This window comes from Zosterops lateralis (genome assembly GCF_965231275.1).
Source record: "Zosterops lateralis genome assembly, chromosome: 1".
In the NCBI taxonomy this organism is placed as follows: Eukaryota; Metazoa; Chordata; class Aves; order Passeriformes; family Zosteropidae; genus Zosterops; species Zosterops lateralis.
In genome coordinates, this window is record NC_139762.1 from 96,319,467 (window position 1) to 96,342,680 (window position 23,214).

Below are 23,214 nucleotides of genomic sequence, written 5' to 3' on the forward strand. Positions count from 1 at the left end.
AGAATTTCTTCCTAACATTTAATCTAAATGCACCATATTTCAGTGTGAAGTCATTCTCCCTTGGCCGGTCACTACTCCGCTTGCTGAAAGTCCCTCGCCATCTTTCTAACAGTCTCCCTTCCGTACTGGGATGAACAAAACATCTCCTGGCGTAGTTTAAGGCTCTCATCCTGTCCCTGGTCCGCACCGGGCCGCAGGTCCCGCAGGCCGGAGGGGACACCCGGAGCTTTGGGCGCCGCTGCCGCCACCCGGCCCGCGGGCCCGCCTCCCGCTGCGGCGGGCGGGGAGCACCTGGCGCGGCGCCTCATGGGAGCTGTAGTTCTCTGCGCTCCCGCCGGCGGGCCATGGGGTGTTGAGAGTTCCCGGCGTGCTTTGCACGTCGCACCGAGCGGCGGGCCCGGGGCGGAAGCGGGCGGACTACATTTCCCGAGGTGCTTCGGGGCCGCCTCCGGCCGTGCGGGCGGCGGGTCGGCGCGGCGGTTGAATGCGGGCGGGCGGAGCGGCGCGATGGAGCTCTCGGCGCTCGTCAGGAAGTTGGGTAATGGCTCCTCTCCTTTCCCTCGGCCCTGGGCAGGGGCGGCGTGCGGCCCGGCGGTGCCCTGCGGGAGCCCGGCCGCCCCTGCCCGGCCTCCGTCGCCCCTCGCTGCTCTCCTGCCCGCTGCTCCTCCAGGGGAGGGGGCGGCGGCGCTCCCCAGGGGGGCTTCCATAAGGAAACGCCAAAGGCTTCTCCTTCAGACACGGTGCCTTTCGAGTCAGTGGGCTTGGGCAGCTTTTTGTCCGGTTGTTGAGCCGGGGGCACCTTTCCGTACCCACAGCACACTCTGTAGAGGTTCCGGCCCCAGGCTGTATCAGCAGAGGCGCGTTTGGCCCCGTCCTGTGTCAGTGTCTCTTACAGCGTCGTGCAAACACACTGGGGTAGGTTGTTGCTGGTCAGTGTAATCATATTTGCCTCCCTGGTAGGCATAATGCTGGCAGCTTATAAGCCGGGTTTTTTTGGCTGCATCTCTGGCAGTATTCTGTTTCTCCAAATAATAAAAGAGTTGTGTCAATTAATTTATGGGTTTCTTAATCCTCTTTCTTTGGTCAGGTCATGAACTGACGGAGATAAGAGAGCGATCCTTGAAGACTATTCTGTTTAAACTAGACCACAACTTGATTTCCTATGCTGATCTGGTCCACGAAAAAGCGCTTTTTCGTAACCTTTTGGAGTGGTTCAATTTCCCAGTCGTTCCAATAAAAGAGGAAGTATTAAATTTTGTGAACAGTTTAATCAAGGTATGACATACTAACATTCATTTATTTTTAAACTATATGTTTTTAGAATGCTGAAGCTAAAAAATGCTGGATATTACTTGGCTTTGTAGCTCCATGCAATGAGATTTTTAGAGTGTTTTACAAAGACGGGAATAATAAAGCCATTGTGTGTAGACCAAAATTGAAACAATTGCAGCAACTTCAAATGGGTCAGAGAGATAGTTGAGAAAAATAGGTTTTTTTCTGGGTTTCTGCTTTAGTTTCTCTGCATCTTCAGTCTCTCATTTAGTGCTTCATTTTTAACTTGGACCATGATTTGCAGCTAAGCATTTGTATTGTTCCTAGAAAGTAAAGAATTGAACATCGGTGCAGCTAATTTGAGAAAAAGTAACAGAAACTTTAGATAGTTCAGATTTTTACATTCTTATGTTTAAATCACTCAGCTGCAACTATGCAGAGTTAAAAAGCAGCTCATCCTTAACACTGATGGATGGATGTCATGGTTTAACCCCAACCAGCAGCCAAGCCCCACACGGCCACTCGCTCACACCCCACCAGTGGGACTGGAGAGAGAATCAGATTGGTGAAAGGGAGAAGACTCATGGGTTGAGACAAAGGCAGTTTCATAGGAAAACCAAAAGCTGCATGCACGAGCAAAGCAAAATGAGCTATTGATTCACCATTCCCTAAAGCAGGCAGGTGTTCAGCCATCTCCAGGAGAGCACAGCACCCTTATGCATAAGGGTGACTTGAGAAGACAAATGCCATCACTCCAAATGTCTCTCCCTTCCTTTTCATTTCACCCCCTTTAGAGACTGAGCATGATGTTGGAACTAGATGATCTTTAAGGTAACTTCCAACCCAGGCCTTTTTGTGGTTCTGTGATAGGGAATATCCCTCTGGTCAGTTGAGGTCGCCTGTCCTGGCTGTGTCTCCTCCCAACCTCCCATGTACTCCCAGATCCCTTGCCACGAAAGCAGAAAAGCCTTTGGTTCTGTGTAAGCCCTGCTTAGCAGTAACAAAAATATCTCTTTATTATCAACCCTGTGTTCAGCACAAATCCAAAACACATCCCCATGGGAGCCACTGGGAAGAAAATGAACTCTTACCTCAGCACAATGGTCTAAACCAAAAAAGGCAAAATATAACTTAAGAATTTAAATTCTTCTTAGTCTTCCTCCTGCTGCTCTCTATTCCCTGCCCCCATACAGAGACCTTAAGACTCTTCAAACTAACTTTGTCAATTATTTGTCTTAATGAAGCATCCACTTGCTGCCCAGAAAATGATTGGAATTGGTGCAGTGGAATTCTTCTCTCAGCTTCGCTCCGATGTGGATCCCAACTTGCAGGCCATAATTGATGGGATTGTGGATGGACTATTCTTTCTTCCGTCTGAACTCCCTTCTAGTTCTTCAGTTTATTATCAAGCTCAGTCTCAGCCTTCAGTAGATCAGCCAGGTAAATTACATATTTTGAACTGTAATTTATTTTATATTAAAATAAAGAAAATGAAAAGGCTATGAGAGGCTGATGTTTTCAGGCGAATTATTCCTGAGAGATCACTGAAGTGGTGTGCTAATCAGATTCTGCCAGAGACAGTATGACCTTATCTAAATCACCTCGTGTCATTCCTGTAATGGAATTCCCGATCCATTCCCTCAGTGTAGAATGTCTGTTTTCTGTAATGCACAAAGAGCATGACACAACTTCCAAGGACAGCTTTATGGCAGCAAGTGTGTACCAACTCAGAATAAATCTGTAATTTAGCCAGCATGCTTTGCTGCTGTTCTTTGTATAGTAGGCTTTATCTTGGAAAGCAATTCAAATCCTACGAGAAAGAAAAAGAAAAAGGCAGTAGTTGATCTTAATAGAATGATTTTTGAAACTACAGTACTTGTATGCACTATCTACTTAGTATTGGGTAAGCATTTGTCATGGAAAAATACATAAACTTTCTTTAAAATGTCACATTTTGTGTGAAGTGCTATTGCTTGCATCTGTTACCTAGCTCATTATCTGTTACTATGATTTACATTTCCTCCTCATGCAGTTTAACTCATTTGGTTCTCCTCTTCCTTAAAAATTTTAGAACAATGTTCGGAGGAGAAAATTACATCTCATAATGCATTACCTCCTGCTGATTGTGGGAAAGGCACTGCTGTTACACAGTGCATGGAGCAGGAATGACCACACCTCGTTCACTCATACTGTGTACTCACAGAGATAAAAGTAATTTTTGGTAGTTTCTGCCACCTCTCTAATGCTTGGAGATTTAGTTCACTAGAACAATGTACCAGATCATTAATTTTTAAATTTTTTTTCCTTCCTGTACCTACATAGGGGCAGATTTTTACCTAATGTTTCTACTGTGTGGAGAAGAATAGTCTTCTCCATGTGCATTCTTACATTACATCTTTCTGAAACTACTCAGTTGAAGTGTTTTGTATTGTAAATTGTATTCATGTGTGGATGGAATAATCTTAATGCTTCATAACAAGAATGTTGTATTTTTCTTTCTGTTTCAACTTCCGTTACTGGAAAAAATTGTAAACTAATAACTTGGCATTATCTACTTTGATCCTTTGAACCAAATATTATGGTCTGGAGCGATTGCTTTTAGTGTTAACATTTCTTGTGTATATTTTTGTACAGTTTGCATATGAATGACATGTAGCAGTAGACATAGATCCAGGAGGGCAACTTCTCAGGTGACCTAAGAAGACAGCAGTTTGGTAGAAAAAGGTTTTAAGTAATTATTTTAAAAAGTTAATTTTATTACCACAGGAGTAGATTAAAGGAAAACCATTTATTTGGCTGCCAGTCCTCCATCAGGCAATACATTTTGTGTAATTGTTTTGCTATTGTTTATATGGTCTGCAAATTTCTGTAAAAAAATGGAGAAAATGCATCCTTTACAGTTGCAGAATATGATTATAAAAAAAAAAACATTGACACACTCCTTTTACTCTATTTTTCTGATCATCTGAGACTATTTTAACCTATTAAGGAAACTGATATAAAACTCAAGGGCAAGAGGGAGGTAGTTTAGGAAAAGCATGAAAATAAATTGAGCTTTTCTATTTTGTACGTGTGCATTTTTCAAACTTACCCCTTTTTTTATTATTTTAGTTCTGCCTCAAGAGGAATTATTCACTGGATATTTTTGTCAAAGTAGAAGTCATCTGCCGCAGTTAGAAATATCTCCCAAAAGAACAGTTGGTATGTGTAGTTATAGAAGAATATGTTAATTACAGCAAGAGCTTCAAGTTGTAATTCAGATGGAATTCCATTACAAATGTGGATAGCAAAATTGGCTTTTCTTTTTCCTTTTGTTATTCTGTGAAATCTTAACACCACAGAAGCTACAATTATAATGTTATAAAAATGACATTGATCTTAATAGATATTTCCTTCTTGTTGTAAATAGTGTAGCTCTTTGTAATATCTAAAGTACATTAGAAAGTGCTGCAATTTTTAAAATTATTTAAATTGCCAGTGTTTTCAGGATGATTTGTGCTTCATAATCACAAGTTGCTTAAAGGATTAAGTACCTTTTATTTCAACAAAACTTAGTCTGAAATACTTTTAAGTACCTTTCTACTTCTTAGAAAACTGGCTTAGGTGCTAGAGGAATCTTTGCTTTGTATTTAAATGAAAAACAGTGTTATGCTTTGATTGTCAAATGATATGAAGTGTTTAATGGACAAGCACAGATCAATAAATAGTATTTTGGCAAGTCTTTGCCTCTACCTGTATACTAGTAGCAGTTCACAGGAGAGTGTCTTATTTAAAATACAATATGATGCTGAGATCTAGATTTTAAAATATAAGACTTTGCAGTTACTGTAGGTAAATCATCAATTGACTTTTTAGTAGCATATAATCTTAGGAATTGCACGATAATTATTACAAATTTTTAAGTTAAAAATAGCTTTAAAGTTATTTTCATTACAAAGTTATTATGTGTCATAATTTTGTAAGAACAATAATTTCTACTGCATTAAGACTAAAACCATGAGGTGAATTTTCCATTTTTTAGAGATCATGCTAATGGATAAAATATTCTTTAGTAGCAGACAAAAATTATAACTTGATTGTAAACTTTCTTCAATAAACATATTTCATTTGGGTTTTGGTATCTGAAAACTCTCATTAAAAGGATTTGAGTTTGTGCAAGCCTATATTTACTAAAATATATTTCTGTATAAGATAGTATATTGTTTATAAGATTTTTGTTTTGCCTTAGATGTATACAATATAGTATTTCTATAAAATATATTTCAAGACATCCGCTCTGTTGTTTTTTTTTGCAGTGAGATGCTTGAAATTTTCCACATTTCCTTGGCTAACTCTGACTTCAACAGATAGGCATGTTCTTTCATCAAATGAAAGGTGCAGTAATAGAAACATTACGATTTCCTTGTAGTTTTTCTTTTTTAGGAATAGTGGCTGTAAATTTCTGTCCTTCTACATCATGAGCTTTTTCCTGCAAATAACCCAATGAGCTAATTTTTGATAAAGGATCATAAAAACTGGGCTGAAGCTGGGCAGTGTCACTCTCCATTTTTTGTTTTTAAGTCAGAGTGTCTTTAGGTCTTTTGTTCATGATACTTCAGTCTGTGTTTTAAATTTCTTAAGTGGATCAAAGATTTCTTTCAGCTAATAATAGAACAAGCTGGAAGAAAAATCATTATTTACCCCCTTGACCAGTTGGTAGGAAATCTCTACTTTCAGTAGTAGTTTAACTAAGTTTAGGCCAATAAGTTTAGGTACAGGGTCTTATCCAGGCATTGAGTTATTCCAACTGTTTCTGCAGTGGCTTTTTTTTTTCTTTAATTTAGAAAAAGTGAACTCTGCCCCAAGGGAGAGTTCTGTAGTTGGGATTCCTTATGAGTTGTCACAGAGCTCTGATAGATTTCTAGAATAGTTTTTTTTTTTGTGTGTGTGTGTTTGTTTTTTCCTTTTGAAAGATTTCTGAAGCTGGAGAACCAGTTTAATATTTAATTTCCTTTATGCTGGAGTATAGAAAAGGAGCACAGATTTGTAACACTGGACATATTTGATTTTTTTACAGTGGTTTCAGAAACAGTGGTTTCTGAAACAATTGAAAAAAGTGGACTATCCTAAAGATTCTTATAATTTACTAATATTCATCTTAGAGAATAGCTAATAAATTTCTCCCTTTATGGAATTTCCTACTTATGTAATGCAAGTGCTTTTAAGTTATACGTGAGTCTTGGTAATGAAAGGAACTTTCTTACTGGTATGAGTTATATTGCTTCCTATATACCACTGAGATAATCACTAGCTTCACAGGGAATTTCCAGTAGTTCTTATTTTAATTTCAAATTCAGAATCAATAAAGTTGTTTCTCTTTTTGGAACCAAATTTTACTTGTGGGAATTGAGTTTGTTCTTTATTGTATATAGGATTCATATAGTTAAGGAATAATGCAACTGAAAAATGAAATTACAATACAATTACAGGGATTTTTTCCCTTTAGATTCTTCAGTGTTATGATTATAACTTTCTTGTAAAGACTTGTTCAGGCTAATAATTACTGGTTGGTTTTCTTTTCATTTTAATGCATATTTAAATATGAACTTGTAGCTCTTTGAGAAGTAACAACCAAAGTTTAATTTGGAGTACGTGTGAGCTTCTTCAGGATGTGATTATGCAAGATTTTCCTGCAGAGATCTTCCTTCAAAGGCCGAAGATTGTACAGGCAAGAATTCACATAAAGTTTTTATTGGTATAAGTTTTGCCAAGGATGAATTGATGCAAATGATTAAATTTTTTTTTATACTAAATAGTTAAACAGAAGTACCTTTATGCTAACTCCAGGTGCATTGGAAAGGGGACATTAACTATATGTTGTGGTTTTAACAATGTAACAATGTAATATTGCTAAGCAGTAATGAAATAATACTTTGTTTCTTCTGGATAAGATAAATTTGTGTGGGTGTTGTCTGCACACCCTCTAATGAGCTCCCAAAATGAAAGTAGTGACTTGATTGGAAATACAATGTAAAACTTAGCTTCTTCTTTAGGCTTGATAGTCTTGCATCCAGTCCTAAACCAGTAGTTGAGCCTATTTATTCTTTACTGTGATTTTGAAAAACACTTGGAAACATTTTTGTACTATATTTAGTGTAAGACTTGCTGGCATGGTTGTTCTTGAAGGTGATGAATGTCCAGGTCTCAGAGTCGATGGTTTTGTCTTTGCAGAGCCTTTTGTCTCTTCTAAACCTGGCTTTTGGAGGAGATGGAAGACACCAGTTGGCTTTGCAGGCAGTGTCATGCTTGCAGCAGCTCTGCATCTTCTTGAGAAGGCGGCTTAACTTCCATAGAGATCCAAGTTTTTCTTCTTCAGAGCAAGGTAGGTATTTTTAAGCATTTGAGATACTGTTGGTTTTGCTACCAATAAGGTTGTCTAAAATGACAGAAAAAAACAAAACCAGAACCTTATGGCAAATGTAATCTTGTGGAATTGTTTTGCTAAAGGGATAGTGTTCAGTACTATTAATGTTAATTAAAAGCTTCGAGTGCTTGCATAATTTTAAAGTACTTACTCAGTTTTACTTTCCTGTGATTCCCCATTCATCAACTTCTCCCAGTCTCCCAGTTTCCAATTGTTTGTATGTCAGCAAGGGAGGGACTTGTAACTAAAGCTAAATTAAATCTGTAAAATAAAAGTGGGCAAAGTTTCAGAAAAGCTTTCAAGCTATTAGTACTTAACAATGTAGTTACTAATTTCATGAGCTATGTGAACTCTTTTTTTATGCTGATGGCTAAAAATAGTTTAATAATTTTTTTGAATTTTGCAGTCATGAGGGCTGCTTCACAATGTTCTTAATACTTAAATGTTGTAGCTTTAATTGTATAGATTACTTCTAATGGTCTTTTTGTTTCCATTTTGTTGTCTGAATTGAATCAAAACTTTGTTTCTGCAAATTGGTAGTCTGGTTCTCTTCATAAGATCGCCACTATATTTGGTGTCTTAATACGGTACTGGCTGCTAATTCAGTTATAATATCAACAAGTCCAATATCCTTACCCAGACACTATGTTTCTATTTTTAAAACTCAAGATTTATGATTCAGCTGGAATCTTCAGTGGTTTTTGCCTTGGAATTTGGTTTCCAGACTCAGATACTTTCAGTGCTCAGTTGTTCTAGGTCATCAGTATTTAGGTGGTGTTTTTTCCCATATCCTACCTTCATTACTTTTACTGTTTACTATGAAGTATCTTTCAGAATAATGGATACTTCTAAGGGAAAATATATATCTTTGTGTTACATAAAGGCACAGCTTCCCAGAATTCATCTATGTCTTACTGTCAAGAGCCAAGAGGTGCTCCTCGTTCCCAGAATCCATCACCTGGCAGCAGCAGTCCTCGGCCCTCAGTGATTGGACGGACAGTTCAGCGTCCTAGAGGAGATGGTCAAGATTGGGATGCAGTGTCTTCTAGGTGAATGAAACAGGAGATAACTCACACTCCAGTTAAAAACATTTTAATATGGGATTAGATTATCAGCTCCTTGTCAGTGTGCATTGATGCAACCGTTTTGGTAACTTGCGAGGATTCAAATCATGTTTATGAATTAAACCATTCTTAAAGTGGTGTTTAGAAGACATAAAATCATTTTCACATTTTGTACCCAGCCACCATTTTAAACAAAGTCTCTTCCTATGAATTGTTATTGCTTGTGCATGTGTTTGTAAGACACAGAAAAGCATTTATTCAGTCTATTGCTGGAAAGTCAGGGATTTTTCTTTTTTTCAGCAGATGACTTCATAAGTTCTTTTAAGTGGAATGGCCATCCCATAGGTAACAGTATACAGTATTGTCAAAAATGCTATGCTGCATAAAGACTTCTGTTGAAGTCTTTAAAATTTGTTGTTGTGTGACAACAAATTTCAGTTCTATAACATGTAAATACTTGACTCTTACATGAAATTATAAATTGTCTGTATACCCTCAAAATGTAGTTTTTGTGTGTGGTATTGTTGCTCGTCTTGACACAACTTAAAGACATAAAGCTGGTGTTCAAGTACCAATGTCTTCTAGTATGTGGGATTTTAAAAGTCCTTGTAAATCTCTACTGTGTGCTTGTTGGTAATTCTTTTGAGTCTCTGTGATGTATGGGCTTAGTGATTGAGTACCTCCTAGGTATTTAAATAGAGTGTGATGGGAACAGCTCAATTGTAAATACATCTTGATAGTCATATTAAGAAGTTATTTTTATTTAAGTCTCATACATTAATTTTTTTATTATAGAAGTAATATAGCACTGTCAATGAATTCCAGGCTTTATGACTTCTAGGCCCTGGCCATTTTCTGCAGCTGAACATTTAACAGCTTAATGGCAGCTGGTGTATATTGTGCAAGAGAGAGTGATGGCTGGGCTGTCACTCTAGAAATGAAAGCTGCATAAGAATAAGTACCAGTTCAGGCAGTGATGAGACTTCTAGAAACCAAGGAGTGCTAATAGGGTCATTTTATCAGCTGTTCATGACTGCACACCTTTATCTTCTTGCATCCAGTGTGCTGCAGTAGACTTGCTCACTGCCCACAAATCTCATTTCTTACAAAATATAATTTAGCTCAGACGTAGCATAAAGAATGACATGATGTTGAATAGAAGATATGATAGAATTGACAGTAGTGTTGCTCTGATATTTTTGATTTTGATAATGAAGAGCTGCTTTTAGTGAATCTTGTCTTTTTCTACATAATTGTAATGTAAATTTGTTTATTGCTATTCTATATGTAACTCTTCTTTTCCTTCTTCTTTAATCTTGAGACTCTTCAATCTATCTGTTTGTCTGTTTCAAATTCTGCCTGGAAACTTAACCTTTCCTCTTCTGAATTGTTTTTGTGATTGATACCTCTCCTTCCTTTTCCTCTGGTAAGTGCAGCCAAACCCCAACTATGTATTGGTGAACTCTTCTATTTTGCTTGTTGTTTTATTGATTTCTTAATCAGTCGGGATTTAACTTCTTATAGGCATATTTTACATTTAATTAGACAATAGAATGTAACACAATCATGCCACAATTCAGTTTCTTCAGCTTGTTTCATAATAAAAAAGAGAACCAACCAAAACCCAGTTATAAGTCATACAGGTTTTTAAAGCAAATCAAGATTGCTAAACATTGTTTGGGATAAGAAAACTTAAAAAATATGTTCTGATTTTTATCAATTATAATGCTGACAGTGGAATCAGATTATTATTGAAAACATTTGAAAACTAATACAGTTATGAATTATATATTGTTCCTAATATATGAACCATATATACTGTATTTAATAATATATTCATATGTCATAGATAAAACATTTAATAATTTAGATGGCTATAGTTTAATAGACTCTGTTTACTTAGTAATATATACTTGATTACACTTAAGGCTTTCTTGTGCAAGGGAATACTTTCTGTTTTACAGTGGAAAAGGTGGTCCTAAGGACTAAACATAGGTCATGCTTCTTAATTTTCCTTCTAAGGATTCTTGTGGCTAGCTGTATAGAATGGTTTTATTATAGTAAGTATAATTCAGGCTGAAATTTGGTTTAGTAAGTGTTCTTGCTTCAAGTAACTGATAGATTTTGCTCATTTAAAAAAAATAATTTCAAATCAATTGATATTTCTTATGCAATATTGTATTTGTTGCATGTGTATTTCTTCCAGTAGACAGTGCTAAGTGAAATTGAAGTTGATTGCCAAGACATTAGGCATTGTAATGCTACCTGTTCTGACATTTAAATAAACAACCAAACAAGATGTCCCTCTTCCTGCAACACTGGTAGATAGCAGAGAAAGATTGAGATGGGAGGAGGGATATGCTTAAGGCAAGAGTCATGAAAATATGTGATGCTGCTTTTAACATCTGGACATACGTGTTTTCTCTTTGCAGGGTTAACTATGTTTCTTTTTTTAAAAATTTGTTTGCTTTTTGTTTTAAGTGGAAACAGTACTCAAGCAAATGCAAACTCCAGAATCTCTCTGCATTCCCCATTTGACGTAGGACATATTGACATACCAGATATTGAAAATGAAGACACTTTGGAATTACAGATGAAGCAGCTTAGCCTTCCTCAGTTCTGTGTTTCCATCTTGGAAAATGCAATACCTCTTCTAAGGACAGGTGAGAAAGTTTTGACTTAAGTATTTAACTTACAAATCTTTCCCATCCTTCATACAAGACACCCTTAAGAAGTTGGTCAATGAGGTGAGTACCTCCAATAAATAAGGCACAGATGATTACTGATTTACTGTGGCTACTTGCAACAGATCTTTTCTAGGGACTTTGTTCAGGTCACAAAGCTTGAATCTTCTGATTGATTTCAAGAATTTCTGCAGAAGTTTTAAGCACTTTTACTGGCAGTGGCAGGAAGTGAGTGTATGGAGGGAAAATGGTGTGGCAGGATAAAATGTTATTCAGGAAGATGTAAAAATAATCACTCTTAACCAAAGGTGTTCTCCAAAGGATCTATTTAAGCATAGAGTTTTCCTCCTGTTCAAGAAATAATAAACAAATATTCTGGTGAAAGGCTTCTTTTTATTCTTAAAAAGAAGCCTTTTATTCTTACAAATGCAGTAACAAATGGTTTCAGGAACATAAATAATGGTAGTCTGATTGCAGATTTTAATTTAAAGAAGTTCTAAATTGCAAAGCCCTTTTGGAGGACAATCTTTTTGCTCCTAGGTTGTCTAAAATGGTATTTAGCTGTAAAATGTAATGTAATTCAAAACAGGTATTGGTAAATGTGGTCAGGGTTTCAAATACAGGAGCTAGAAATGTGCATCTATCTGTGACTGGGATACTACAGTTAGAGGCTTCAACTCATAAAAGTTCTATGAAATGCGTATGAAAATTATTCAATTCTTTTTTTGTTATAAACCAACTAAAATGAATTAAAGTTTTGTTTTTCCCTTTCAGAATAGTGGTATTTAAATATTAATTAGTCACAAGCACATTCATTACTTCTAGCATCTTTTATTTATAATGTAAAACTGCAGAAAATTTATTTTCTATCTTTTCTATTTCTGTCTCCTGTCACTTCAAATCTGCAGAGTTAAAAGCCAGTTTTTCTACCTTTCAAGGTTCTTTCTTTCAAGTGGACCTGTCTTTGTTTATCTTCCCCTTAGTTTTTTTACTTTTTAAACTCTCCTTGGTGATATTTCTTCATTCTTCCACTGTGCTATAATGAGACACAGATTGTAAGGAAACTAATATTTTTATCCTGTTCCTGTTGATCTGAAAGCCTGTGATCTGAAGGCACACTGTGAGACAGTGTGATATTGTGAGACAGTAATACACAGTTTCTCATGTGGTTATGTTTTGGGTTGTTATCTTTAGTAAAATCAACAAGCATTTCTATGAACATTATTATTAACTTATATGGTGGAGTGTAGATTTTATTCTAGATGTTTAAATTATTGAGTAAAGGAAGAAACAATAAACTTATTGTAAAATTTGCTGCCTTATATTTTGCAATATGATGTGTATTTTAGTTAAGCTTAAATTCTGTTCCATGTGGAGATGTTAGTTGGAATTTTTCTTCTTTTGTGCTGACCTGCCTTGTGAGTGAAGTCATTGCAGAAATCAGTAGTGGTGTGGGCTCATTTTGGTTTTGTGGGGGTTGTTTTGGGTTTTTTTTGGTTTGATTTTTTTTTGGTTTAAATGGAGAAATTTATTAAGTTAAATTGGCCTAAAATCAATGCAAAACAGAACATCTATGAGATAGGTAAAACCAAGCTTTCAAAAAGGCCTTGTGCCATTATCTGTCATTTCTCACCCAAAGCAGATTACTGAAGCTGCAAATTGCAGAAGCTGTGGTCATTATCACTACATATCTAGTCACAGAGATAATTTTTTTTCCTCAAGTACATCAACAAGGTTTCTGCAGTGTGTAAAATTTACAAGAGGTAGAAAAACCCACAAGAAATTAATGTTAAATTATAACAAACAAGTAGAGCTTTATCTTTTTTAAACAGGTTTTATTTTGAGGATTTTGAAGAATACAGAATTTTTATCTTGGTTAAAAGATAAATTGAAAGTTCAATGATGTTGTGTGAAATCCATCTATGATTTTAAATAGAAACATACCACCAACAAGTAACTAAGCCAACAGTTGCACTACATTGAATATGTAAGGGAAACTGTCACCGTATGGTTCCTTAGGATGTCAGACAGTTTTGGCATCCTCACTTGTGTGAGGTTGAAAATATTTGGTCTGGCTCCAGATATTCTGCCTTGTTCTTTCTGAAACTTAACTCCTCTGTTTTCTCATTATCTGAGGACATTAGGAGGAGGTTTATATTTGTAGTAAGTGTAGGCTGTAGATTTCTAAGCTCAGGCCAAATTTCTTTGTGGCCACCTAGTCAAGCTTAAATTTGTACGAAGGATAAAAGTCACTAATAGACTAGATTAGCCTGTAATTAAGAGACACTTAGAAGAAGAAATGAAAATTAATAAATACCAGACTAAAAGTAAAGTGGAAACTGTATGGAGAACTGTGCAAGTAGCTCAAGTGGGTATGCATCTTTTTGTCTTTTAAAAGATCTCAAACAAAATAATCTGTGAGGAAAGGCACTCCTATACCAAAAATGCAGATTAATGGCAATAGGTAATATGTACAGAAGATTTGTAACACAGTTGTTTGGGTGGGGAAAATTAGTGACTTTATTATGAACTTTAAAAAAGTTCAGTTATCAGATTTACAGCTGTATTAAAGTTCATAATTCTTCTCTTAAATAATTTTGTGATAGGTTTTAAGGAAATTCAGATTTTTTTCTAAATATGCAATTGCTTTAATCTGTTGCAACTTTGGCTGGTGGTTGTTCTCTGATTCACAGCTATTAGTGGTTGAGGACAGTTAGCATTAGTTTTGTAGAAGCATATAGGAAAATTGAAATACTAGAATTTCATATGAGGAATAATCTCTTGTTTACAGTGGTGGCTTCTGAATATCAAAATATAATATTTTGTCTGTATTTGAATATATTTTCTCATTTGTGTTTGTAGGCAGTAGGAGGGTGACAATGGAAGCTCTTGAATTGCTTGTTGAAGACATGTCCCTTATTGGTGATGCTATTTCTGAAAATGTTTGGGAAGATGACAGCCTTTTTGCATTGGAATTGGTAAGGTTCTTCAGGTTTTGGTCAGCCACATTTGTCTCCTTTTATAAGCTTCTGACATTTTCTGCAGTGAGTCATATATCTAAGCTTCTGCTTAAGCTGTGCTTTTGAAAATTTTAAGTAATTTATGGCTAGTTCTATCGATGACACTTTTTATAATGTAAGTTCTTTTACCAGACAATACTTGGAGTTTCACCTCAAGAAAATAAGCAGCCATTAAGAGAAACACATGTGGGGAGGAGGATCTGAGGGAAAAGCACCGACTGTAAATGTTGGACACCAATTTGATGTACATAACAACTTTCCCTTTCTTTACTCCTTATAAATTATGTCTAAAATTAGGAATATAACTGTTCAGATCCAAGATTGGAATTCTAGGATACATACATGCTATTCATTTCCTACACAGTAGCTACAGATCTGCACAAATTTCAGATACCCTAACAATATTGCTTAGAGAGCTGAGAAAAGAGAGGAGAGGCCTTTCTGGCCCAGCAGAGATTCAAAGCTTTAAGGTGCTGTTGACAATTTAAATTGCTGAGCACAATTGAGGGTTGTTATATACATGAATTATAAAATTAGTAAATTACAGATAAAATGATTGTGACTTTTTTGAAGACAAGTGAAAGCTAGAGCATAAGCTGGCATGGCTCAGGCACCTACCTACATGGCTCAAACCTATCAGAGCTGCAGACTGAAACTTGTCTAGACTTGAATTGAATGTAGTCTTAAATGCACCTGACTTGAGTTAGAATTAATGAAAATACCACTGAATATAAAACATTAATAGCTGCAATATTAATTAATTGAAATATTGCTTTAGACTTTCCTGTTCTCTATTTTATAAATGTTAATATTTATATTTATAGGACCTATAAATTAATGAGAATTTTTTTATTGAATTTAATCTACTTATCTTTGAAAATCTACTGCAATTGATCACATATCAGTGATATCATATCAGTGCTAACATCATATTATTGCTAAAGATTCTTTGCAGAACATTTAATCTCAGAAGCTTAATATCTCTGTCTACTTGTTTTGTGATCTGAATCAGTATATTTCATTGCCTATAAATCTGTGAAACTACAGTAGAATATGTATATATATACCATACTGATTTTTATTAATAGGACAATGTTTGTTTCCAGGCTACTAACAAACAAACCTCTGCAAATTAGGTTCTATGGGGGTATACAGTTAAATAGATTTTTTTTTTAAATCGAAGAGAAGAAGAAAAAAGTTTTGCTGTTTCCTTCGAGAATCAATAGAGGTACAAAAACTCTTTGATGTTTTCAAAGTTCCTGTGAATTGGTTTGAGAAGGTTTTTTTTTAAAATAATTTTTATTTTATTTTAAGCTAAGGCTTTATTAGCAGGCTCAAAACCAGGACTTAGTATTTCCTTATTGAGACTGAATTTCAAAATAGGTAAAATTTCAGAAGTTTGAAAGTGTTGTAAGCAGAAATAAGGGTGGTGGGGGGGAGAGAGAAAAATGGGATACGGAAGGTGAAGGAGCAACCAGGAATGGGTGGTTATTGGGAAGAGTATTCAGAACTAATAATGCAAGCAGATGGAAGTCTGAGATTAGAGCATAGGTGTGTATTTTGCAGCATTTATGCAATTTTAGCTTATGTGGCATAATTGTCCTAATGATACTGCAGGTGCTGTGTAAACACTGCAAATATACAGTGATATTTCATTTTTTTCTAATTATTGTGTTTCTGGTTTTATTTTCAGAAAGACAAATTGCTTCTGGTCTTTGGTTTGCTTGGAGAAACTATATTATATCACAAAAGCAATATAAGTGCAGAACAGCCCAAGGTGATGCTGGTGCATCACCGAATGGCATTTATTAGCGTTTCACTCTTCACTGTTAGATTGCTCCAAATACTTCTCCCTGTAGAAAAGGTATGTCATCACTAATTAAAAGTGATTGTCTCTTGGTTTTGCATTTGAAGAGGGCAGTAAGAGATACCTTCCTCAGGGATGAATCCTGAGAAAATAGCCCCCTGGACAGAGAACTCATTCTGATGTGTCTTGGCTGATGTGTGATCCCAGATGGCAACTTTGTCCATTCTTCAGTTACCAGTGTATTCTGCAGATTACAAATCTTGAAAAAAAAAATTTTAATGCAGTTTTTAAATGAAGTTTTGAAATTCAGTGTTCTTTTTTTCTGATATGATGTATGGTTTGCAAAGCTCTGCTGCCCCCTGCTTGTTTATAGTATGCATGCAAGTAAGAGTAGAGCTACATAGCGTTTAAAATCATCACTCTTAATCTAATGGAATGCAGTAAGCAATTACATTTTTGTAAATTGAAGTGATTTTAATTGTTCTTGGCCTCCAGAGCTCTTGGGGTTGGTTTTTTTTTATTATTTTTAGGGTTTTTTTTTAATTTTAGCTGAGAAGGTCTGATAAAGTTTTTGTGTGATGGAAAGCGCTAGATGTTTAAACTTGAATGGGTTTTAATTTTTTGGACAAGTTTTTAGTGGAATGTAGCTTTTCTTAGACATTAGTCAGTCAGGCAGAGTAGAAGATTGATTTTCGGTTTTATAGGGTTTTTGTCACAAATATTAAGTGCTTGAAAATAAGTGTAGCTGTACTAATCTTATGCAAAGTACCTAATGCAAGTTTCCATTCTGTATATAACAGTTGGGAAAAAGTTACAGTATTTGAGGTCAAAATTTAAACTGAAATAATGTACACTTGCAATTAAAAATTAAAGAAAAAACCCAAAACAACAAGAAGAAACCCAGTCCTTAGTTTGCAATATGACCATGTGGAATTGTAGACAGCTTTTTTAAATACAGAAATAATTGTGGTTTGTGTATTCTCTGCCATCTCGTGGTCAGACAGTGAATTGACTCTAGCCAGCAGTGTGCCGTGCCTGGATCACACTCAACTTTGTGACTGGTTGCTGGTCTAGTATTAGGAGTGACATTTAATTACCTATCACTTTTAGTGAAGAAAAAATACTTCTTCATATAAAAATAATTTAATGAAATGTGTTTCTCTTAATTATAAGTAGCAGCAATAGTGATTGTACCTGTTGAATGACTGCAAATGTGTTGTTGGTTTTACTGTATTTTCAGGCTGTTATTCTGACAGATGCTTTCTTTTTCAAAGGCAAGCAAAGTTACACAAAAGAGTTTGCTGAATGCTTTGTTCCTTCTCTCACTGGATATGTCCTTCTCCTTGGAATACCCAAGCATGCATGAATCTGTTGCAGCCTATCTGGAGCAAATGAGTACTGAGAACTACAGTGTTTATAAGCAAGTTTCAGAAGCTGCCTGTTCAATTGAATGCACTTGTAGCTTCATGGTTGAAGTTCGTAAGGAGGTGCAAAACTTTATTATATAAAATATTTCCTGTAGGGAAATTTCTTTCTGCACTTTGTTTTCTCTCTGGTAAAAATTAAAGTCTAGCATAGCAGAGGAAGATCCCTAAGTATGAGTATTCTGTATGATGCAAGGTGTAGTTAATTTATATTTGTTTTCATTAATATTAGTCATGATGTTGGTAAAAAGTCTTATCTGAAGTAACAACAAAGAAATAAGCAATTGGAAATTGGAAGAAGGCACCATACCTCTTATGGGCAAAGAAAGAAGCAGCAGCAAATACTTTGCTTATTTATCCAAACATATACATGTATAAAAATATATATCTTTTTATATAATACATATTTATGTATTTATGTAATACTTTATTTATTTTATATCTATTAAAATATATAGTGTGGGTATATGTGTGTTGTCCAGGAATTAAATATATCATTCAGTTAATCTTTAATCCCGAGTACTTTGGGAATTGCAGCTTTAATAAACAACTACTTGACTGGTTGAGATTTTTGAGATTTTATAAAGACAACTGCTTTATAAGTTCTAGCACGGTACTGAAATACTCTTCTCCATTGTCCACATGGATAAGCAATTTTGCACAATTCCATTGATACTAATATAAATGAAAAACATACAGAATATAAATACAGTGCTGTCTTAAATTAGATTGAATCTCTCCTTTGTCTAGTGACGTTCTGAAGTTAAAAGAAGCAATGCTTTGCTCATAAAATGCTCTTTGCAATGAAGTTAACTCCATCAAATTTAAATGGCTCATGTTTAATGTATTTTGTAACCAAATATGATGAAGACATATGTACTTACATTTAAAAATATCTAACTTGCTCTTTAATAGTGATATGTTAAAAGTTTAATAGTTAAATCCTTTTTTATCCTCTCACATAAAATGCATATTGATAAAAAATAGTATTTTGAATAGTGTTACAGTGTTCATGCTGTGAAATGTTAGACATACATTATTCCTACTGAGTTTAATAGAAGTTTATTTGGACTCAGCAGCTGAAGGGCTTTCAGCTCCCTGGAACAGGTTCTAAAGTTTTTTTTTTTATTGAAATGTATTGAATTAGTTAATTATAAACTTCTCTGTGAGAGACTGAAGAAAAAGCTACTTAGTATTTAATTCTGATAAATTTGGAAAGATTATGCAGTGATATTGGATACTTTAATTTTACTAATTTTGTTAGTTTCATTCTTTCTCTTCATTTTACTTCACAGGGGGACAAGAATCTTTCTGAATTACTAGAATTGGCAGATCAGGCTTTGAGTAGTCTACCCTTCCACCTACACTTTCCCTTGCTTCAAGAATGCATTCACATATGCTCAAATATGTGAGTACATTGCTATTTAAAACTCTGCTTGAGAAATATGATTTTTTTTTCTTTTGTTTATAAGGTTTCTCAAATAGGAGCTCACTTCTTTATTCCCTGTAGGAACAATTATTTTCTTTTAGTCATTGAACAGTCTCTTCTAACTAATTTGTGCCATTCTGTGGTGGATTTCTTGAAAACTAAATTTCAGGTGCTAAAAACTTAATATGTTATATTCTATGTACAAGCTTTTATGATTTTGTATAAGTAAACGGTCTTAAATACTTTGACTTGTCTTTCAGACTCCTTGAAAATCCTTTGCCCTGAGTATATTTGTATAACTTAATTTTATTTTACTTTAAGAAATCCTAAAGGGCTTACTTTATTGTAGATGCTTTATATTACAATATGGCCTCTCATTTATTAAACAGCATATTTGTATCGCTTTTTCGATTTTTCCATATCTCTAGTTAGAGAATGAGTTACCTTATAGTGCCTGGAAAAGTTCTTGAAAAACAAAAATTTAGTTTTATACTGATACAGAGCTTGACTTTAGGGATTTTTTTCAAAGGAGACTGCATTTAAGAGCTGTCCAGTAAGTGATCTTAAATTATGAAATGTTTTTCAGTGTTCTAATGCTTTTATAATTAATTATTGTTTGGTTATTGTTTCAGGCAATAGGAAATTCAATTTTTTAACTAACATGGATTCACTTCATGATAGTGAGATGGACTTTAACCTCGATAATGAAAAAATCCTAGAAGTACAGGTGTTTTTAATAATCATACATATGATCAAAGGTGTCTACTGAAACTCAATACAATTTTATGTTTTCAGATGAACATCTGTGTTTGTCAGGCTCTTAATTTCGATGAGAGAGTTTTGAAAAATTATGATCTTTGATTACCTACATGTTTAAAAGAATAAAATATACAAACACAAAGATTGAAACTATGATTTTGGCAAATATGTTGTGATCTCTGAACTTTTTACGGTTTTTCAGAATGTATACCATTGCAGGAAGTGTTTTTCAAAGATTATCCTGAAATTTAACAAGAAAATTTTTCTAGGCATCTTTAGGTACTCTAAAATAAATTAGTTAAATTAACTCTTTTTCATTTTTAGTTGGAAGTCTGCCGAGGTCAGCTCGTTGCTTCAGGTAGAGGGTCAGAAGTTGCTTCTCCGTCTCTTGTCTTATCCTCTGTTGAATATAAAAGCTGAAGCCTATCGCTGCTGTTTGGAAGTGGTTAAGGTTTGAATGAATGCTTACTTAATGCTTTTGATGTTGCACTCAATGCATGTTATATGGTGTTGTCATTAGAAGGATTTTTAATACAAATTCTGTTTACTGTGTTATATGCTGAAAAACCAGTGTAGGTCTGGGCTTGCAGTTTGGTGTTGCATTCTTGGTATTAAATCTACTTGGTTAGGTTAGACTTCAGGTACTGCACTTAAGAATAATATGTAAAGACCATGTAAATCCTTTTATATAGTGCTAATGCTGTTTGTTGTTTTGTTTTCTTTGGGGTTTTTGTCCTGTTTTGGAACCATGTTGTGTGTGTCTTGGTTTTTTTTACATGGGTATTTTGTCACAGCCTTAGTTTTTTGTAATGATAGCCTGAGGGATAAAGAGCACGAACTTCCTAAAAGCGTGGCCGTACCCTCTGCTGGGAATGGCAGTGTCCTATTAATCAGGTCATTTTAGGTATTCAATTATATTGGCTCATAAAATGAAAATAAATTTTGTGTTTTGATATAATACTTGATTGAAACTTTTATTTTCTATAAAGAGCATAAACTGTACCTAGTGTGCTTATAACACAATCCACTAATGTAAAACCAAAATAATTTTCTATTTCTTAGTCCTGTGTAGTAACAGGAATTTTCAGTCAGTGATCCAAACAGATTGTATTTCTTCCAGGACTGTCATGTTTAGTTTTCAGAACTAGTCTTCCAAAGTGCATGGAAAAAGTCTTTTACTGCATGACAACTTCAGGCTGCCTATAAAACAGGATGTGGTCATGGAGACTGTCTTGAATTTTTAAACTAACCAACTTTATTTTTACTGAAGGACTGTTTAGGTATTCACAATATTGCGAAGCCCAAGCCTTCAATCTGCCGGGGAGTACATTTTCTTCTACACCCTAAAGTGTTGTATGAAATCTGTACATTCGGCCTTCAGGAGGATAAGAATGAGGTACTGTGTTTACTAGCTGCATCTCTAAGGTGGTGTGCATGCAGAGTAGAATCAGAATCAGAATCACTATCACTAGGCTGGAAGAGACCTCCAGAATCATCAAGTCCGACCCAACCCTAACCTCAACTAAACCATGGCACCAAGTGCCAAATCTAGTATTTCTTAGGCACATCCAGAGATGGTGAATCCACCACCTCCCCAGGCAGACCATTCCAATACTTTATTACCCTTTCTGTAAAAAGCTTTCTCCTGATAATCCAGCCTATATTTCCCTTGTCACAGATTACAACTATGTCCTCTTGTTCTGTCAGTTGCTGCCTAGAGAAAGAGACTGACCCTTACCTGCCTACAGCCACCTTTCAGGAAGCTGTAGAGTGATAAGGTCACCTCTCCATATTTCCCTAGCTCTCTAATGCTTACCTGAAGTTTTGGCTAAGTATTGTTTCTTCCATACAGAAAAGCTGTGCAAATAGTAAGGTTGCAGTAAGTGGAAGCTTTTCTTTTTTTTTTTTTTTTTTAAGTGAATTCAGAGATGAGATAATATTTTGTGCATAGTATGCTATTAGCTGTAATAAAGGCCAATGAAAAATAAAATAAGCTATGTTTTTTACTTTTTTCCTGGAATATATTTAGCCCCAGTAAAATGTGTGTATGAAGAAAAAGTATGTATAGTGCTTCATATTTATGGGAAACATGAACTTTTAGGTCTCAAGTCTTTTAAAAAGTGGTGTAACCCCTGAAATGGTTGAGGAACAAAAAGACACTTTAAATCTGCAAGACTTTGGTGTAAAATTGTATTTCACCCCCACAAACATCTGTATTTAAGTATAATTTTCTGAGTATTATAGAAGTGTTTTATAATGTTATAGAATAGGACCAAATTTCCATTTATGTGCATGACTGCTTAACATATGTCCACTATTTCCTAGACTGCAGAGGTAAGTAGGGACTTGTGAGAGGAGGATAAAGTTACTTATGTTCTTCATAACAACTCTTTTATAGCTGATCTGTAACATCCCTACAGTCAGAAAGAACATTGACTACTAACAAATTATTTATGTATTTTTAGCTTCTTTTCTGGAATGAGATTTTATTTTTAAATTTAGTATTATGCACAGTTCTATTTAGATGCTTTCATTTTTTTAGATATGAGCATTTTAAAGAGAGAAGTAAAAATATCTTTGAGAATATGCTATATGTTTATGCTTGGTATGTATTTTATCTTTTGCAAGGAAAGCATCTGTTTTGGCTACTCCATTGGATGTGTTATTAAAAAGACTGACAGTTTTCTCTATTAGTGGTTGGTCAAGCAAAAGAAATAGGTTTCAATTGATGCTGAATTTAAAAAATCAGATACCGCTATTTACAAATTTGTCACATTTTGTTCTCTACCTTATAATGCATTTTTATTATGCTTCTAACAAAATAGCTAATGAACATCATATCCGAGGTTTTTTTGATTTATTTTACTTCTTGCCATGTAACTGCTGCTTAGTTTTCATAAAGCATCAGTTTAATCTTTTAGGCATGTGGCAATGAGAAAAAAATGAGAAGAACCTTGTATTTCAAGGTTAGGCTTGATATAGAACCATATGATTTTATAAAGACAGTCTTTCTCTAAAGATAGACTAGAGTGATATTATTAAAGACTGTCCTTGTGTTTTGGGGTGAGAGGATTTTTAGCTGTGGCATAAAAATGCAGAGTTTTAGCTGCTGAAGGTAGGTGTTTTTACACTGCATAACAGAGTTCATTCTGATAAGCTGGGCTTTTTTCCTATGTTCCCACTGCAGTAATAATTTTAGTTTATAGATATGCTAATATTGCATAATATGTAGATTCTATACTGGATACATTAATGCAGTGTAAGTGCTGTATCATATAGCTTTTTTGGTTTTGATAGAGAGTATCAGATGACTTATGATACAGTCTGAAATATTTGGTAGCCTTCTTAGTTT

The 23,214-nt window shown here is 35.0% G+C and overlaps 1 protein-coding gene across 1 annotated transcript in view; it reads left to right on the forward strand.

Annotated features, from left to right (window-relative positions):
- Nucleotides 1-484: 484 nt before the first annotated feature.
- RTTN (rotatin) overlaps nucleotides 485-23,214 on the forward strand; it is a 78,555-nt gene continuing 55,825 nt past the window's right edge. The window contains exons 1-15 of the mRNA XM_083861481.1: nucleotides 485-538; nucleotides 1,088-1,275; nucleotides 2,517-2,712; nucleotides 4,384-4,473; nucleotides 5,568-5,646; nucleotides 6,865-6,979; nucleotides 7,483-7,633; nucleotides 8,559-8,724; nucleotides 11,221-11,402; nucleotides 14,286-14,401; nucleotides 16,137-16,307; nucleotides 17,525-17,737; nucleotides 18,970-19,082; nucleotides 20,187-20,313; nucleotides 21,133-21,258. Of these exons, the coding sequence (XP_083717607.1) occupies nucleotides 508-538; nucleotides 1,088-1,275; nucleotides 2,517-2,712; nucleotides 4,384-4,473; nucleotides 5,568-5,646; nucleotides 6,865-6,979; nucleotides 7,483-7,633; nucleotides 8,559-8,724; nucleotides 11,221-11,402; nucleotides 14,286-14,401; nucleotides 16,137-16,307; nucleotides 17,525-17,737; nucleotides 18,970-19,082; nucleotides 20,187-20,313; nucleotides 21,133-21,258 (2,064 nt within the window). The 5' untranslated portion in view covers nucleotides 485-507. The remainder of the gene's footprint in view (nucleotides 539-1,087; nucleotides 1,276-2,516; nucleotides 2,713-4,383; nucleotides 4,474-5,567; nucleotides 5,647-6,864; nucleotides 6,980-7,482; nucleotides 7,634-8,558; nucleotides 8,725-11,220; nucleotides 11,403-14,285; nucleotides 14,402-16,136; nucleotides 16,308-17,524; nucleotides 17,738-18,969; nucleotides 19,083-20,186; nucleotides 20,314-21,132; nucleotides 21,259-23,214) is intronic.